Source organism: Mycteria americana, chromosome 22, assembly GCF_035582795.1.
Source record: "Mycteria americana isolate JAX WOST 10 ecotype Jacksonville Zoo and Gardens chromosome 22, USCA_MyAme_1.0, whole genome shotgun sequence".
Lineage (NCBI taxonomy): Eukaryota > Metazoa > Chordata > Aves > Ciconiiformes > Ciconiidae > Mycteria > Mycteria americana.
Genome location: NC_134386.1, coordinates 2,294,797 through 2,313,221, shown reverse-complemented (window position 1 = coordinate 2,313,221; position 18,425 = coordinate 2,294,797). Strand labels below are relative to the sequence as shown.

Sequence of the window (18,425 nt, the reverse complement as noted above, 5' to 3'; positions counted from 1 at the left end):
AAAGCCTTGCTTCTTAGTACACAGCACAAATTACCTCATAAAACTTGGACCTATAGTATGGAATTCAGCCAATTTCTGCCACATTAATTCCCCCAGGAGTCTCTGGGTGCTAACGCAGTCAGCCCCAAATGTGCCATATCAGTCTGGGGAAGAACAAAGTGCTGGTATAAGCCTCGACTTACTACAGAAGTTGTAACAACTATGAATTTTGCTAGAATTATCTTTAAAGGTTGTCTTTTGGGGCGTCTCAAAACCACTGTCACAAACTGTGCTGGATTTTATAAAAAGTTCAAATGAGTGAAGCTAATGAAATAGAAATCACTAGAAGTTGGACATTACTTTGTGAAAATGCTAATTTAAGACATTTCAATAAAATAACTCAACCTGACGCAGTGCAATTCAGGGACTAGGCAACAGTCAAAATAGTCAGAGGCACAGCCACAGTTCAAAAACAAAAACTGCCTAGAAACTCATGGCTCTTCTGTCAGGTGCCTACACTCTAGAGCACACTATGTTTGTCACAGATTAAGTTAGTCACTTCTTTAATTCAAATGTCTTACCTTAACTTCTGCAGCCATTTTATCATTTGCAAATCCATCCACTGTTAGCTGAAGGAAAAAAAATATTAACCGAGGGTAAGCATTTAGCATTTCACATATAACAGTTTAGTTTTAGTCATGTATGTGAACAGGACTTCTCTCACACCTGCACATACCTTTATTAGTCTGGATATTAAGAATCCACCTTGGTATCGATTATAAAGTTCCTCCCAATTGTCCCTTACAAATTTCCAAGCAGCTTTCCTTCCCTGCTTGCTGCCTCCAGCTACTCCACCAATAACAGATACCGTGTCCTGGGGACGTACCTCTTCCTGAAGATGAAAATGCAGACAAGTATTCAAGACTGTTTCAACAAATACGGCATGTTGACTTTATGCATTTCTATGCTGAATCCGTCAACAATAGCTTTCTCCCCCCCCAACTTTAAGATACAACTCAAAGACTTAATCGTTAAGACTATTCCTCCAATTCTACTGCGTTGTATGAGCACAGTGCTCTATCACCAAGTGCTCCGAACGTGCTTGTCATTCTCATGAGGTAAGGAAGCAGTAAAGAAGCGGCAGCTTTTCTGATAACTTACTGAAAGTGCAAAGGTGAGAACTTTTTGAATCAGTTCTGGTTGAGAGATGGCTCCAAGAACTCGTTCAATTCGGTTCTTCTCCTCCTGCATGTCTGCCTGCTTGTGAAGCTTCAAAGCCAAAGTGAATAATATTAGCGCACGGTATTAAATGCTGACTTCTTACCTAGCACTACTGAACCTCCTGTATACGCTAGAGCTGCTAGATTAGTCTTCAAGCCTAGTATGCGACACATTGAACTTGTTCATGAATCATCCTGCATCCACATTACGGACCTCATCAGCAGAAAGTACCATTAGTAATAAACTGATCTTCACCACTGTTTATATAAGGTCAAGTAGGACTGTGCCTCCAAGCAATGAAATATAATTCTAAAATAAGAGATGCAACAATCCACTAGGTGGCAATTTCACACTACGGACGGACCAAGGAACACCATAATGAAGCCTTAGTGTTCACATCATCTGTAAAACATCGGATTGAGCCTGTGTGCAGATACACTACATCTTAGAGGAACTTATAGGGTGGAGTATTTAGCTTTCCATTGCATAAGCTGGCAGTGTTAACAACAGTGTGCACTCACCTTCAGCATAGTGTCTAAAGTAGTACTATCTCCATGCTTCAAAATAGTTACATATACCTAAGACAGAGCATAAACAAGGAAGGTCCTTCAAAAACCACACTTTTAGAAATGCAACAATCAATTTCTACATACTTGGGTTACATTTCAGACAAGTGAATAGATCTGGAAAATACCAGCGCTGATCCCTTCTATGTTTTAAGACTAGATTTTAAAGATGCATCAACTCCTTTACCTCCTCCTCAATTTCAGATTAATTTTGGTAATTTCAGCGACAGCAAAACACCAGAACAAGAAATACTGGTACCATGCAACACCTAGCTAGTAAGTGATACGAATTGAGCACATACGCTCAATCCATATCCACCATAGTTAGACTTTGTGCTCTGCAGGACCAAGCTGACACCTGCAGAGCTCTTCCATGATCCCTGCGGTTTACCACAGTGCTTTTAAACCTGGAGGATGTAGGCTGGTCACGGATGGATGTAAATGAGAAGTCGTCAGCTCAGGTTCAGCACTGCACTTGAACAGTTTTCAAAACCCAAAAAGCAACACAATCTAGAGACCAGAGTTGTTCTGCGGCAGTCAGTGTGGGTACAGCTGAGCTTATTAGTTACGATTAAGTATTGGCCACAACAGATGAGGCTTACTTGATTCAAGAAACACAGGGACGTTTGTACCATGCTCCCCAGTATCATTTTCTCCATAACTGGACTTATCCAAGCTCCCACCACCTCTGCCAAAACCAGTTGTTCTCAAACCTTAACAGTGGTTTCCTCTAGCCTCCCTATTCTTGGAAATACAAGAGTTCAGTGCACACAGTGCTAAGTGAGTGGGGACAGTCTTTTGGGAACCAAAATTTACAATAACCTACAGGACTCCTCAGATCAGCTGACAGCATATGTTTTCCTTCCACATGGTCCTTAAATCGGCGTCGGGCTTCTTCTAATGTTGCCTTGTGCCCAGCTTTTCCTAGTTTGCCCAAGACCAGACCTCTCAGAAGGGCATCTAGATGACCTAATGAGTAAGTAGGAGGAAAAAAAAAATATTTGGAGACACAATTCAGCAATTAAGTGCTCTTCCACCTAGAGTGACCAGGGCAGACCTGTATAACAATGGTTCCACATGCTTGAGAATACTTAAAGAAACTAGACCTTTTCTTGCTATCTTTGGTGCCAACTGGAGAATACATTGATTTTTTTTACGGCAAGAGGGTCAGGAGAAGATGATTCCAGCCCAAATACAACAGGCTAGGCCCGTAACCTGAGCTAAGTCAGTAATATTAACCATTTGCGTCTACAACAGGACTGACTAGGACAAGTAAACATGCACGTACATGGCTTTCCATCCTTGTAGTCTAATAAGTTTCATGCACTCCAACAGATGCAAAGCTAGAGCAGAGAATTTTTATCTGTCACTGGCCAGGTAGGGAAAAGTTTTACCATTTTAATTTGTGCCTGATAACAGAGAGTTGTTTTGGGATTCTGTGTTTGTCTGGTTTTAAGTATAAAAATACCCCTGAATGCCTACTTCAGATTCCTCTTCCTCCCTTCTCTCCCCTTTCCCAAAATCTTGATGGCTTATTTACACATGAGTTTTCCAAAACCACTACTGGATTTCACAGCATAAGTTTCCTACCCTCTCCAGGCTTGGGGTCCCATCCCAGTCTCTCCCCTATTGGTGAAAAGACATCTTTCACGAACACCTGGATTTCCTCATAGAAGTCTGTGTGGGACAAGAGAGTTGAGAGGATCCCCAGGTTACAGCTGAGGTCGCTCCACACAGTATAATTGGGCTCATTCACAAAAGCTTCCATGACTTTTAGAACCTCTACAGTGCTAATGATTCCAGCTCGGGCCTGGGAGAGGAAAAGACACAGATTAATCTTACTTCCAAACAGAATTAAGACGTTTAATAGCTCATCACATTATTTTTACAGTTGTCCCCGTTCAGTTTGCACAGCCTGCACATAAACTCTATTTTCTCTGTTGCAGGGTTCTGCCAAGGTGAGTTAACGCTAGTCAAAGCACCTTAGCTGTCTGCTCATGGCACACAATGCTTTTTATACACAGGTAAGCACTTTACAAGGAGACAGCTATATAATTATAAGCACGTTTTGCAAACAAGAAACAGACAAGGAGATTAAGTGACTTAACAAAATTGCAGCAATGCTGGCAAGAAAAAGCAAACCCCCAGAGTTATTCTCAGCCAGATACTACACCCACCAAAACCTTATTTTAACTAAAACCCATAAAGATTTAGAGATTTAATTTTTGCTCTTCATTAAAGTGAGAGTGTAAAACCACAGAAGTAATTTTTGCTTCCTGTGAATTAGTACAAGTAGTGCCTTTCCACCTCTGCCAGGAAAATTTTATATTAACTGCTACACAGCATCACAAAAACACTTCTATGCTTAGTGCAGTTGATAATACCTACAGTAGGTATCTCCAACCTGATTGCTCAAATTTTTGTTAATCTGGAACCAGACCAATAATTTATGGTACCAGAAAAGAGGTGAAGATCAATTTTTATTATCTAAGCTATATTCACTTATGACAAAAAAAGATTAAAACTGAAACCAAAATAGGAGTCTAACACAATGTTCCTACGTGTATTATTTGCTCAATTTTTTTATCCCATTAGTCTTGCAATATTTGGGAAATTACTCAGGCCACAGTTTCAAACCCCTTCAACTAAGCCATGACAAGAGTTACAAGCTTTGAAGCTTGTAACTTCAAAGCAGGGTATCAAACCCACCCAAGGCAGGGTATCAAACCCACATTTTTAAAAGTTTCCTTATACTTGCTGACTAGCAAGAATAAGAAAGTGCAATCTGAAATACAGAGTACAGTAACTAATTGTTCAGAGCTAGCAACACCTGCTGTGGGGGTAATCTCTTGCTTTTAAACAGTAAGAATCCCCAACAGCCACGTCCCTTCAGTGGAGAACAGTTTTAACAAGCCTAACTGAATAAAGCACATGGTGCTGATAGTATTTGATAAAGTAACTGAGGGGATTGTTAAAATATCCTTATTTTGACGAGTTAAAAGAAAGCAAGTTCTTAAAACACTTAATTTTGTAAAAAAAACCTATAGTATAATACACCCCTACAGAGAACAGTGCAACAGGAGTTATAGACAGACTGCTTCCATAGGGTTTTAAGTCTTATAATACAAGTTAGAACTTGTCAAGCTAATTAATAGCTAGATGTATGCAGTAATCCCAAAGGCAAAATCCCACTTTGCCTCCAGAAACTGAGACTGACTCTTCAGACACCGATTTCTACAGTTACTGTAGCTCTCATTATTAGACAGAATAGCAAAGGGTTGCTTACCAGAGAGAAAAGATCATTCTGCAGGCCAAGCCTGTCCACAGGGGGTAGGGAGAGGTCTTTGATTGCTGGTATTAAACTCTCCAGCATGTCAGGGCTATACTGAGTACGGTAAAACCCTACTGTTCCAAGGTTTAACTGAAATGTACCAAAAGAGTAAAAAATTAAAAGTAAGGAACAAATAAGGAAATGCTTTTTTATTTTTGAACCACTAGAAATTTCTGAAAGCATCACAGCTCAGAGAAGTCAGTCACTGTCATTTAAATAAAAAGAAAAAACAAATCGTAAGGGAGAAAGACTTAAGATTTCAAAGAAGAAATGCTTACTAAGAGGTATAGAAGATGAGAGAGCGCTAACATAAAGAAACAGAGGCTAGGAGCCTAGGAGAAACTAGGAGCAAGGAGAAAAAAAGAGAAACGTCTCTTCTAGGGGTAACTCCTAACTGAAGTAAGGGTAGTCATGCACTGAGAAGATAAAATGCAGGAGACTGCAGGTGCTGGAATCTTAACTTTTGTAACCTCTCTCCCACAACCTGCTCCACTCAATTTTGATAGAGAACACCATTTTCTTCAGAAAGGAGAGCAAGCACCTCTGCCCAGTGTAAAAGCAAGTCATGGTCAGTAAGCTTGATGAACTACACTGGCTACACGCTGCTACCTACTAGCATTTTAGTGTAGATGGTCACATATCGTGGTTGGTTGAACAACAGTACCTGGCATAAACCAAAAACATTGCTGAGCTTATCAGGAAGTCACCCCCTTTGTTGCTGCTATGATTTTGGTCAGTCCAACTGCCAGTCCTCAGGACTATGGCACTAAATAAAAACCTCACAGACTGACAACCTTTGCAGCCAGCAGTCCCACAAATTCACCTTGGACTGAGCTGGACTGTTGCCTTCTCAGGCAGAAATATCAAACTCTACCCTCACGTAGACAGCACATTTTCAGAGTTGTTCATTCCTTTCATGCCCCTCTCTATTACCAGGGAGGACCCAGATAAGATATGGCGATTCAAGAGAATATGCAGGCCTGACAGCCGGAATGCCCTTGTTCGTTAAATAGGAAGATTTGATTAATATTAAAAAAAGAGACTAACCCTTAATGTTATTTCACGGAGTCACCTCTCAGAGTACAGCTCCAGCTTAGAAACAATTACTCTTCAACCTCAGTGGTTCATAGAGCAATAGTCCCAGCCAGTTCCTGTCTTTCAATTTTTAAATTCAGTTTGACTGGTGTCTGCAGGAGACCGCAACAGTGAATTTTTTCACTTGCAGATTTGTACTTGTCTGGCGATAGCCAGTGGAAAACCTTCACACTAATGAAAGATAAACAGGACTATTTTTGCTCAGGATGGACTTTAACTAAACTGCGGTTGCCGTGGGATACCAAAAAAGCCACTACATTTCAACTCAAAAGCTGCCTCTAATTGCACACTGTTCTTCCGGGCTCGGACTCCTGAAAGGTTCAAGTTTACATTGTCTAGACTACTCTTGGAAGGCAAAGGACTACACTAAGCAAGCATTATAGAGAGGAGCCAATATTCAATAGCAGCATAGAGAGGCCCCTCCATAAGAAATACAAGATTGCAAGGGGCGGGGGGGAGGGGGGGGGGTCAGAGAAGAGAAAAATGAAATGCAAGGGGACACTACAGTGACAATCAAACTTATTCCCAGTAATATGTTCTCCTTTGTGACAACTCACCTTCACCCACTGATCTGGTTTGATGTCTTTCAAAACCAAGGTGAGCTCTGGTTTGTCCATCAATATTTGCATTTTGGCACAGGTGGGGTCATCACTTGTACAAATACTTATGGGGACCATCCACATGGGGAAATCCTCCCCTAAAAGAAGAAACAATAAAAAGGAAGGCCTAAGGAAAAAAAAGTATGCATACAACACTGAGAAACTCTGCCTGATGTTCAAAGAACTTTCAGCAGCAGTTTAAGCAAGGCTACTTAAATTTAAATCTTAAAAAGGCACAAACCTGAAGGAAAATGGCAGTTCTACAGTTAGAAACCAAGCACCTCTAAATCACCTTTCAAGCCAAACATTTTAATTTTTGTAAGCATGGAAGATGGGTGGAATCTGTGTCTTAAGATAGAGCTGCCTTCCATATGAGGCATTTTTATTTCAGCACTACTATAAAACCAGCAGCTTACAGAGCTCCTCAGATGGCAGCACTGGCCTTAAACTGGACAGCAGAAGAGAAGCATCTCAGAATGAAAACTGAACCAAAGACTGCAGATGAATGCCGTTCTCCATGCCAGGAGGACATGGAAACCACATGTGTGAGAGCATTCAACCTTAGATTTTCTAAGGTTTTAACAAATACTTAAACACCTGAATCCAAGCAGAGCACCTGCTTGCTCTGCAGTGCAGCTGTTTCATCTCTCAAAATTGCTGCCATTGCATGAAAAGCAACGAAAACTCTACTCCTGCCCTTAGCACTCATCTTACCAGTATATGGTCCACTGGCACAGAATTTCTTCTGGACTAACTTCAACACTTTGTCGTCTTCTTGCTGAGGGAAAAAAAAGAAAAGAAAAGAAAAAGAGAGAGAAAGGAATTATCAGAACATCTAATCTCAGCTTCTGTATATCACAATACATTCATGTGCCCTGTTAAATGGAGTAACTTGTATTCTCCTCCAGAAAAAGAAGCTACCTCAAGAATCATTCCAATGCATTCATGGCTGCTACTGTTAAAACATACATGCCCCATTTCTCATTTGAATTTGTTGTCTGACTTCAGCTTCCAGCCAGTAATCCTCACTCACCCTGCAATCTTGTAGAATAAGCATAATTAAACTGGAGTGAGAAGCAAAATGTGCGGCAAGAGGAGCTAAGTCAGATATTCCCTCCCCCCAACGCACATTTCACACACAAAGAGCAAACGGGCTATGTCAGCAAACTCCAAGCACATGATCTAGAGAGCTTGTGGAGTAACTCCATATCGCTTTGCACTAGGTTCCTCAAGTGAGCTGCACTTCCCCTCCCTTCAGAACCAGACTTGTCACTAAACAAAGCAACCCACTGTACTGCCTCCTGATCACAGAGAATTTTTTAAATAATTGGATACTACTAAATTTGATCCTAAAACACAGTTAACGGCAGAACTTTTGATCTGAAGTGCTGAAAAATGCACAGTTATATTTACCTGTTCAGCTTCCACATAAATGAGCGGAAATCCCATTTGTTTGGTCCATGTATTCATCACAGCAGCAATCGGTTTACCACTAGCTTTTTCCAGGCTTTCCCAGAGGTCCTCTGCAGAAGAAAAGTCTGAATAAGGACTCCCAGAGTCTTGCCACGTCAGACGCTATTAAGGACACTATATGGGCACTGGAGGGTGGGAGGCTGTATTATTACTCCAGTTTGCCCTTCATGTTTTGGGTTGTGTTTTTGTTGAATTGTAACAGATGATAGGCAAGAAAAAGGAAATAGTTTAAACCACTCATGGGGGAGAGAGAGGAGAAGAAAGCGTCTTTACTACTAAAAAAATGCAATCAATACACATTGTGATAAAGTATAATAAAAATGAGCATTAAATATTCAAAATGGTAAGCAGAAGAATCTTTTCCTCAAGTTTTTCGTATATTATGCCAAAAGAGCTAACCAAACATGGACTGTTTTTGGCTGATACAGCATGATGTTCCACTTCCACATTTATGCCTGCTACACAAAAAAGGTTTAAGTAAAGAAAGCGCTGTGAGATATTAGACAAGACTTTGAACTGTTTAATCACACATGCAATCAATACTGCAAAAGGAAGCTTGCAAAAGGCTTACTTGGCAAACCAACATACTCTGTTTCTAAATTAGATTACTACGCAGATGTGGTTATCAACGGTAAATGCAGCCCTTTCAGATTACCTCAGCCATATACTCCCGAGATTCTGGCTGTGCAGGGAATACATTGTATGAAACGGGAAACAAGCCAGTTATTTCCTTGCATTTCAGTTATCTCGGGTGGAAAAACCAGCTGCTTAAGAATCCATCACTTTAGCACTAAAAATTTTGTCTCCAGAAATCACTTTTCTTAAGCATATAATAATCACCAGTTACCTGTAGCGGCATTCTTCTGCTGGAACTTCGTTAAATATAAATTCATTCCTTTCCGAAAGTCCTGGGAACATACAATTGAATATGTAATGGCACCAGAATGGAGGTCCTTTCTATCCTCCCTCCACGCTGCATTTATATTCAAGAATTGGCCAAGGAATCTTAGGATCAGTGTGTACATCTGTAACTCCTTCCATATTTTCCCACTATCTTATTTCTCCTAAGTAAGTTCAAATAGATCCCAAATACAAATTGGGGAAAAGTTTTCAAAATATACAATACACAGATTTAAGTATTTTTTAAAACAGCATTTTTAACTGTAAAAAGATTTGACACTCTACATTTGTTTTTTAACAACAATCTTTTTACCTCATCACCAATGTAGTCATGTAGCATTCGGATTACAGATGCTCCCTTGCTGTAAGAAATAGCATCAAATATTTCATCTACTTCGGATGGATGGCCAACACTAACCTGTGGTAAACAGGATAATTAACAGCGAGAACAATTTTAACTGCCACAAGATTTTGATTTTGCTTGTTCTAGTGTTTAAGGAGCTGACTTTTCTCACTGAAGAAAAAGCATACATGTCCATCAGTAAATTGTCTTAGCAGAATCTCTGCACCCAGTCAATTAAACTTATTCACATTTGGCTGGGTTAGGATTGGTTTATAGGTTAAACATACTTTAACTAAGCTTTTGGTATTTAATCAAATAGACTTGGGGATCTTGCTTCAGTCCTTTGATTCAACACTTACCCAAAAGCAAAAAAAAAAAGTGGAAGTTGTTTAATTCTGGGACAGTGAACAATACATACTCAGGAAATGCACTCAATGAGTAAGTCACTCTAAAATGACCTGTTGTACAAAGCAAGGTCATCTCCCAACATCTATGACATCAAACATTTCCTAAGCTATCTGAAACTTGTCCATGGTGATCTCCAGGAATTACAAGGGAGTCTTCTTTTAGCACAGGTCCCGGTTTTGCTGTAATTGAGCTCAATGCTGCTGCCTTCTCTTCATCACTGAACTACTGCCTTGTTTTCAAAGCAGCAAGCCCAGCTAGATCCTACTTATTTCAAGATTCTCTGCATCACACTCACAATTCTGGGACTACAACACAGAAACATGCAAGGCAGCCTCAGATGGAAACCAGTACAAGCCCAGCAAAGTTTGGTAGCATGGGCTCTGGGCTATGCTGCATTTTGTTTTATGTTATTGAGCACTGAAAAAAGTCAGTAGCTACTTCACTGTGCTCAAGGGCCAAAAATCTACCCACTTTGATCAGAAACCAAAACAAAAACACAAATAATGATGAGTTTTGATTGCAACTTTGCCATTTCAAGTCAGTAGAGCAGAAAAACTCCAGAAGCTGCCGTCTTCAGACCCTCAAACCTCACTTCTGAAATACTAATTCAAGTAGAGGAAAATCCACAAACTGTAAATGCAACCTTAGATTTTCCTTTGCATCGCGAATGACTGCAGAGTTCCCTTTTTTCTTAATAGGGAAAAAAAGCTTACACACAGCTGACAAGAAAAAAAAGGGAGACAATCAACAGCAAAGACAGAACATACTTCAATAGGATGACTGTTATCTAAGGCATCAAGCTCTTGAGCTCGTGTGTAATCAGCAGAAACAAACTGAGTCCAGATATCGTACTCTGGGAAACAGTGATCTACACATAGGTACTCAATCCAGGAGGCAAATCCTTCATTCAGCCAGAGATGGGTCCACCATTCCTGGAAAGATAAGAAGGCAGAATAAAGAACAAAATACCAACAGCTTCATTTAATCAACAAGAAGTTTGCAGCAAAGAGAAGCTGTTAATGGCCTAGTTTAGTGCAAATCAGAGAAACAGGTAACAACTGTAAGCACAAACTCCTCTCTATAAAGAAGTCATCGGCCCAGGAAGGGTAATCAGCGCCCTATAACTGTCTTTCCCTCTGTCTTAACTTTTAGAAACTCTGCATGGAGGAGAACTGCTCCAGGTACAAATGAAATTCCCAGAGACTAGACTAGAGGTCAGAGCAGAGCCACTGAGGGAACAGCCATGAACGTTACCTAGATTAGGGAGAAGAGTCAGTGACATGCAAGGCCGCGGTTCAGTAAAGCAGCAGAATTGTGGGCAACACAATGACAGTGTCTTTTCCAAACTGAATAGCAGCAGCTGCAGAAGACTGATTTCGTTTGGGTTTGGTTTTTTGCTAAAGAGTATGCTTACTTAAAGGAGAAAACCTGGAATCTGAAGAATTGTTCTAGACTATGGAAACCTGAAATCTAGTAAACAGCTAAAAGTTGTTTCTCATCAGCCAAAGGTGGGCTTTGCTTTTTTAAGAATGTTACACTGACATTTTAAAATTCTTCCTTTCACTTCCAATATTTAACTGAAGTAGGAGAGGTAAGGAAACAAGCTACGGATACTGAGGAAGAAAACACCCTTTTCCATAACTGAACTTACCAACCATTCTTTAAACGTAAATGGGGTGGTTAACTCAGACGAGCGTGGCTATGATCATATGGGCCCTTAAGTAAAAGAAACTGAACAGGATGTAGAATCAGCCCAGTAAGCTGTTCTACAAAGAACTACTGCTTCTATTATGAATGAAACATTTACCCCAGGGAGGGTGGAATTTCAATAAGGAAAGCTGTTACTGAAACTCTACACAGATAAGCCCCGCTTTATTTTTAGAGTGGAGACTATCCAATTTTCTTTTACATTTCTGATCGCATCTGTTTCCAAGACAAGGTTCCAATATGTACAGATTGGTGCCAAAGGATTAATGCAACTGCAAAATAGATTCTTGGGCAATTAGGTTGGACTTCTAAATCTTTTAACCTCTCTGTTTTTCTCTCTTATCCCACTGGCAACCTAGTTGCTCATGAATCTATTTCTTCCCCTGGAAGTATTCTGATTTCATTTATCTTTGCTAACAGAAGAACTGGCATATTGTGCTGGCCAATAAAATCTGGTCCTGGCAAACTAAACCAGTGGTGCTACTGAGGCTTTCTGCTGTGCTGTATGCACCTCAGATTATAGAGGAGAAAAAGCTGACTTTCTGGAAATTGAGAAGTAACATTGGAATGCCTTTTCATATTTCACAGTTGCATCACAGAACATAAAATAATAACCAAAGAGAAAAAATTCTTAAGGAAAATTTTTGGAAGACCTAGAACTTCAAAAGGAAAATAAAAAGCTAATTCAATATAAATTTTAGAAATTCTTGTAAATGATACTTTCTCAAGCTTACTGCCACAGTTCTCAATGGTCAGAAGGACCACGAATGGTTCGTGGGTCACTAATGGTCCCCAAGGCACTTGCTGGCATCCTACAGTGTTGTCTAGTCACATGATGCTGGCTCTCCTTGCTTCCAGCTGCTCAACTGTACTAAAAGCTAAAAATATATTACTTTAATATTACTTTTCCATGTAAATATTGTGTTGCTCTCCTACCTGTGCTACCACAAACAGGAATGGACACAGTTGACTATATTTTAAGAGGCACGGCACTGTGGAAAAATTTGAGAACCTCTGCTTAGTGTTATAATTAATATTTACGCTGGGGTTTTTCCTCCATTCACTCACACTTCATTTAGGCCGCCTAAAAGCCAGAACAATGCAGATTTGGGGCCACGCTCTTTTTGCCAAACACACTGGTTTCTTACAATACAAGAAACTTCCTAACCTGTGAAATATTTGGATTCGAGCATCTGTTTGCAGGGTTTTGGGAAAAGGAATGTCAGGTCTAATTAACAGAGTAAGCTGAAGCCATTTGTTAGCAGCAGAAGCTCTGACAGATACAGGTTTCACTTTTTAGCACTAAATCGAATTTATTTACAGGTGTCAGTCTTGCTGCCTCAGATATGCTTTTATTCCCACCAAAATGACTTAAACATCAAACCATTCAGACAGCTGGCTCCCCATATATCCAAAGTAACTCATATGAGTTACTACTGAGCAACTTTTCAGCTACTGGACTAGAACAATTTGCAATGCTGAGCTGGTACTGATATGCCTGCTTGGTAAGAAAGCCTAGCCTGATGAGTGAATCATGCCTACCTGAAAGGAAAACAGTGGATTATTGCTTCTAAGTAATCTGACTAGCCAAAATAATTTCCATGGAACACCTGCTCAACTCTAACTAGGACTATATTCAAGCAACTGAACATTACTTCACATAGAAAAGATCTAAGAATACTTCTACAGAACACAGTAGTAAAGAAGAAAGTGGTAATAAAACACTACTTAAATATTTAATTTTTTTTATTTTAAAGATAGCATGCCTGCTATTAAGGGGCACTTGAACACACACATGATATGAAGCACATGTAAAAGAAAACTAGAACAACTTGTAACTGTTAGATACCATGGTCACAAGGTTTCCAAACCACTGATGAGCAAGTTCATGTCCTACAACCAGAGCAACCCACTGGCGAGATGAAGAACAGGAATTTTTGGGGTCAATGAGCAATGCAGTCTCCCTGTATTTGAGAGAGAAAGATAACTGAACAGAGTGGTACACACCTAGGGAAAAAACACAATCAAAAGGAGGTTAAATTACCTAAGCAAGCTAAAAAGTGATCAGTACAACTGAAAAAAAACCAAAAGCTATTTCAGTTTAGACATTAAATTATTTTGGTAAGTTCCACAGCTGTTGGAATGCTTTGGAGCAATAATTCCTTATGGCATGCAAGAAGACAAGTGCAAAAACCCAGGCAGGAACAAGAAAGTTTATCCTTTATTTATAAAATAGCTCACCTACATAATCTAGGAACCTTAACTGTAACTCCCTTTGCACTGCATGATGTATGCACAGCAAGTCTTCTCTGCCTCCCTCATCCCCAAAGGAATTGCAACTCTCCCAAGTGCACAACCAGCCGCGTTACACTCACCACTGCAGACGCACAAGATTCTCCACACAGGGCACACGTGCACGCACACATACACACGCAAGTGCTCCCCAGGTCAGGCACACAACCTTCTGCTATAAACACCCCAGTCAGGATCAGGACTTAGTGGGTCAGTCAGAAAGGACTTCTGGACTGCTGCAACTCAAAGGGGAAAAACGTGCATCTCAAAACATAGATGGTTCCTGCAGATTATGCCAACCTTCTGTCCCCAAAGGGATAAAGCAAGCGTGCCAAACTGAGCATAAGTGGGGGAAAAAAATTAATAGCACAATTAAGAAAGGCTTCCAAAAATTCTACTCATCCAGGACAATTTTTTTTTTTCCATAGGGAGTAAAATATCAGATTTCATCAGAATTGCGATAAGCAGACAAGTAGATTTTAAACCTGGGCTCAAATTTCCATTTCAATTTTTTAAGGCCAAATTAAAAGTTTAGCAGAAGAAATTCAAACTATTTCAGGATTTAAAGTCCAAAGCTTACAAGACCAATGTTGTACAAAATGAAGGAAAATCATTCTAACAACAAGCACAAATAATGTAATAATATCAAGCAAAAGTACAAAAGCTTGATCAGATGAAAAAAAAACTGAAAAGGAAGGCAAGTTAATATTTTTTTATTTACTCATATCCACATGGTTATACTGTGGTTGCTAAATTTACCAACTTGCCTACAACATAAAATAAGAAACTCTTCCAGCTGTGTCAGTAAGTTCGTAACTTTTATGGGGAAAAAAGCGGCCAAGAAAGTTCTCTTGTAGAACAGGCAGTGCTGCCAGACACTTAAAAATCTCACACCCTTGGACAGTAGTTGTAATAGCTCATTCTTGCCTTCCTAAGATTTGTACAATAATGCACGCTGCTGCAGAAGTTAAAATTATCCAAACCGAAGCAAGAGTTGAAGGTATTTACTCAGTCTTATTTGGGATGATACCCAATAATTACAGCTCCCTAAAACTAATCCAATTACTTCCAAGAATTAGTGAACAAAGAGGGGGAAAGACAGTATTTTAACAGCATACCTATAAGTAACAAGGCCCCAGTTCTCCATGGCACCTTTATAAAATAAATACAAAGGTTTATTGATATTGATACACACCTCTTCCTAAATGTTTAAAATTCAAATAAAATACAGTTCATCAATAAAGTGAGTTACTTTACCAGCAGCAAAGTCTGCAATAGCTATGAGATCAATTTTAGGAAGAGGGTAAGGAACATTGAAGTAGTCCTTATAAAAAGGCAGAGTTTTAGCAGCAACCTGTAAGAAACAAGAGGAGAAATGTTAACTTGGAACAATTAGTAAAACTTGAAAATTTATGACTGAAACAAGCTTAAGAAAGCAGCGTACACAAGATTTCTTCCAGAAGCCCCATCTCCAGCTTCCAGAGCACAATGGTTTGGAAGACTCCCATCCCCTTTTTCTCCCAGGCTGTAGCCTACCCTTCAGTCCTTCTCATCATCTTTGGACCAAAGTCTACATCACCAAATTATAACCGAATTAAACCGTATGTTTCCGTCATTATAGACATTAGTTTGTCCACAACTGAAATTCTGTTTAATATCAAGCCCAGTCTCTCCGAGCCATTAAAGCAAAAAACACCCTCATGAGCTTCGCATGGATTGAGGTGACTGAACAGGAGAGAGCTATGTCCAGCCTGTTGGAGATCGCTACAGCAATAACGAAGTCAGCCTGAGCGCATTTACCTCTAATGCAAACTTTCCTTGTTCCGCTTTGCCAACAGGAGTGTAAACACGCACTAAGACGCCATCAAGGGACCTGGCCTCTACGAAGTCATATTCTCCCACCACAAATGCTACAAGATATGTCGACATTATAGGGGTGCGAGCAAACTTCACTTCCACCAGATTTTCATCATCTGGGTACGGCTTCCGGTCAATGACATTCTTTCAACATGAAAGGGAATCGGTTAATTTCGTGGAAGTGAAACTGTATTACACAATACACTTGACTAACTATTCCATCATTATGAGTCATGCATTTAAAATGAAAGAACTTCTTTTACGATTTTAAAATACAGACCACAATGTAGTTCTCCTCCTAACTAAAAATGCCCCATCGCGTATGGAGGTGTCCTTTTATAATCTATACGTTATATTCCTTTACTGCAAAGGCAGCTGAACACATCACCTATCAGCTGCTGTCCTTCAATGAGAATATTACCCACATCCCAACAAGGCACCAGGCTTTCACTTTAAGTTCTGAAATGGAAACCATAACCATGTGGTCAGTGGGCAAGGCTAAACTTGACAGGTAACTATGGAAGTTAGCTAGTGGAATAAAAAAAGTCTATTTTTAAACTGACTTGCTCTTCTCCAGCAACATCTTCTAGAAATCTTTGCACCATATTTAGAGTAACAACCTGAAAATACCCACTTGTATTTGTGACAGAGGTGCTTCTACTTGCACATTGTACCCCAGCTGTGGTCAAAAATTCTCTAGGGCAGAAAACACGCTTATTTATCTCAAGTGCTCTGTCTGCTTATGTAGCTATAACAGCTATATAAACATGCAAAGACACTTTTTTTTTCCCCAGTCACTCTTAATCAAGCAGCACGTGGCATGACATATGCCAAGACTTTTTTTTTTTTTTAAAAAACAAACACCACTGTGGTTTGTACAGCCTGTTTAGGTTTTGTGCTAACATCTGACATCACAATATAATCTTTTAAAAAGTTCTCTCAATTTAGAGCTGCTTAGCAATAGCTAGCAAGACAGCCTATATTCCTAATTCTGTCTGCTACCAAGACACACTATTAACTATCAAATAATCAGCTGACATTTTTACAGTTGTATTTAAAACACTGTTTACTTGCCCATCAAGAACTTACCATATTTGACAAAGCTACTCTGTCTTTAGGAACCACCAAAGAAATATCAAATGTTGCCTTAATAGCAGGCTCATCCCAGCAAGGGAAAGCTCTGCGAGCATCAGTAGCCTGAAGGAAATAAGAGCATTAAACAAATAATCACAAGAGATTGTGGCAATAAAACACACACAAAAATTCAGCATATTTTACAGGCAAGAAGTTGGGGGAATGATGGCTAGCCATTGGTATAGAGACTCCTCACTGAGACTCTTGACCTCTGCATTAGAGCATTTTATTCTCACTGCGATAACTTATTTCACTCTTGGTTTGAGAAAAAAATGCAGCTGAAAAGCACTCTTGTGCTCTGATGGAATTCTACAGTCTGAGCAAAATTTAGCAGAGTCATGAGAGGAGCAAAGCTCAGTCATGTGAAAGCAGAGAGGGCACCCAGGCGTTCACAGACCATACACACAAGACCACCTATTCATATTCTGTCAGTAGACAGCACCCAAGAAATCTTCTATTTGTACGAGGTAAGTACTCCATGTTTTTATGTAACCAGGCAGATAACTATGAAATTACAATATGGTATAAAATTCTGTCATTATGTCCAGGGTTTACATAATACTTGAGAGAGTGTCTGGCTCACATTTTGGATGTCATTAAGATACTGAGATAAAGGCAGAGTGTCCTATTAAAAAAAATAATATACTTCATAAAGGAAAGTTATACAGAGGTACTTGACCACATCTAAATACCTGTTCTTAAACATTGCAGCAATTATATATATATATATATATATGATGCATCACACATCAGCATAATCCTTGGCTGGGGAATTTGCCAGATCCAGAATTTACTGACCTTGAAGTCAGAATGTAAAGGCTGCTTTTAGTATTACCCATCCACACTAAGAGCAAGAAGCAAATAAATATGGATTTTTTTAAAATTTACCCAGAGGGTATAGCTAAAGCTAGGAAATCGTGTCTTTGCTTCTTCCAAGCATAAATCCTATATTAAGAATGACATTCCCTGAAAACAAAAATATAGCCCATACCTCAAACTGAGTGACAGCAGCATAGCGTGTGTCTCCAGTAGGGGTGGTATATTTACTTCGGTAAAAACCTTTCATTTTATCATTCAGCTCCCCGACAAAGTCTATCTTTAGCGTCCCTGTCCCTGTAACAGAAACAGATGGGACATTGTTATTTGCATGTGCCAAACAGAACATTTATTTGGTCTGGACCTTCAGGCCAGGCTACTCAGTTGGCCCACTGCCCTTCTGAAATAAGATGTCCCTTCAACTCATCTCCACCCATCACTTTTTTTGCCAGCCTCCCTCAAACCCTTCACTCTCCTTACATAAAATAAGCTCCAGCAGAGCAATGCAGGCAAAGCCAGACTCACCACAGCATTTTAGCACTTGATCGGCAAAGGCTGCTGCAGTATTCATTCTCATCTTCTAAACGCAATGCAATAACCAGGAGAGACCTACCTGAAGCCATTTAAGAAGTCTGATCCTACAATTCTTACCTTTGAGTAAAGTTTGCAAAAATATAGGATGGCTACTAAGTAATAATAGCATG

The 18,425-nt window shown here is 39.7% G+C and overlaps 1 protein-coding gene across 1 annotated transcript in view; it reads right to left on the bottom strand.

The window, feature by feature from the left end:
* The window catches only part of NPEPPS (aminopeptidase puromycin sensitive), a 38,660-nt gene that overhangs the window by 1,671 nt on the left and 18,564 nt on the right, over positions 1 to 18,425 (bottom strand). The window contains exons 4-22 of the mRNA XM_075522715.1: positions 17,897 to 18,018; positions 16,861 to 16,968; positions 15,715 to 15,915; positions 15,172 to 15,268; positions 15,033 to 15,066; positions 13,472 to 13,586; positions 10,683 to 10,847; positions 9,478 to 9,582; positions 9,112 to 9,172; positions 8,205 to 8,314; positions 7,506 to 7,569; positions 6,750 to 6,889; positions 5,053 to 5,187; positions 3,357 to 3,576; positions 2,593 to 2,735; positions 1,722 to 1,778; positions 1,141 to 1,248; positions 716 to 871; positions 561 to 608 (exon numbers count right to left, since the gene is read on the bottom strand). Of these exons, the coding sequence (XP_075378830.1) occupies positions 561 to 608; positions 716 to 871; positions 1,141 to 1,248; positions 1,722 to 1,778; positions 2,593 to 2,735; positions 3,357 to 3,576; positions 5,053 to 5,187; positions 6,750 to 6,889; positions 7,506 to 7,569; positions 8,205 to 8,314; positions 9,112 to 9,172; positions 9,478 to 9,582; positions 10,683 to 10,847; positions 13,472 to 13,586; positions 15,033 to 15,066; positions 15,172 to 15,268; positions 15,715 to 15,915; positions 16,861 to 16,968; positions 17,897 to 18,018 (2,189 nt within the window). The remainder of the gene's footprint in view (positions 1 to 560; positions 609 to 715; positions 872 to 1,140; positions 1,249 to 1,721; positions 1,779 to 2,592; positions 2,736 to 3,356; positions 3,577 to 5,052; positions 5,188 to 6,749; positions 6,890 to 7,505; positions 7,570 to 8,204; positions 8,315 to 9,111; positions 9,173 to 9,477; positions 9,583 to 10,682; positions 10,848 to 13,471; positions 13,587 to 15,032; positions 15,067 to 15,171; positions 15,269 to 15,714; positions 15,916 to 16,860; positions 16,969 to 17,896; positions 18,019 to 18,425) is intronic.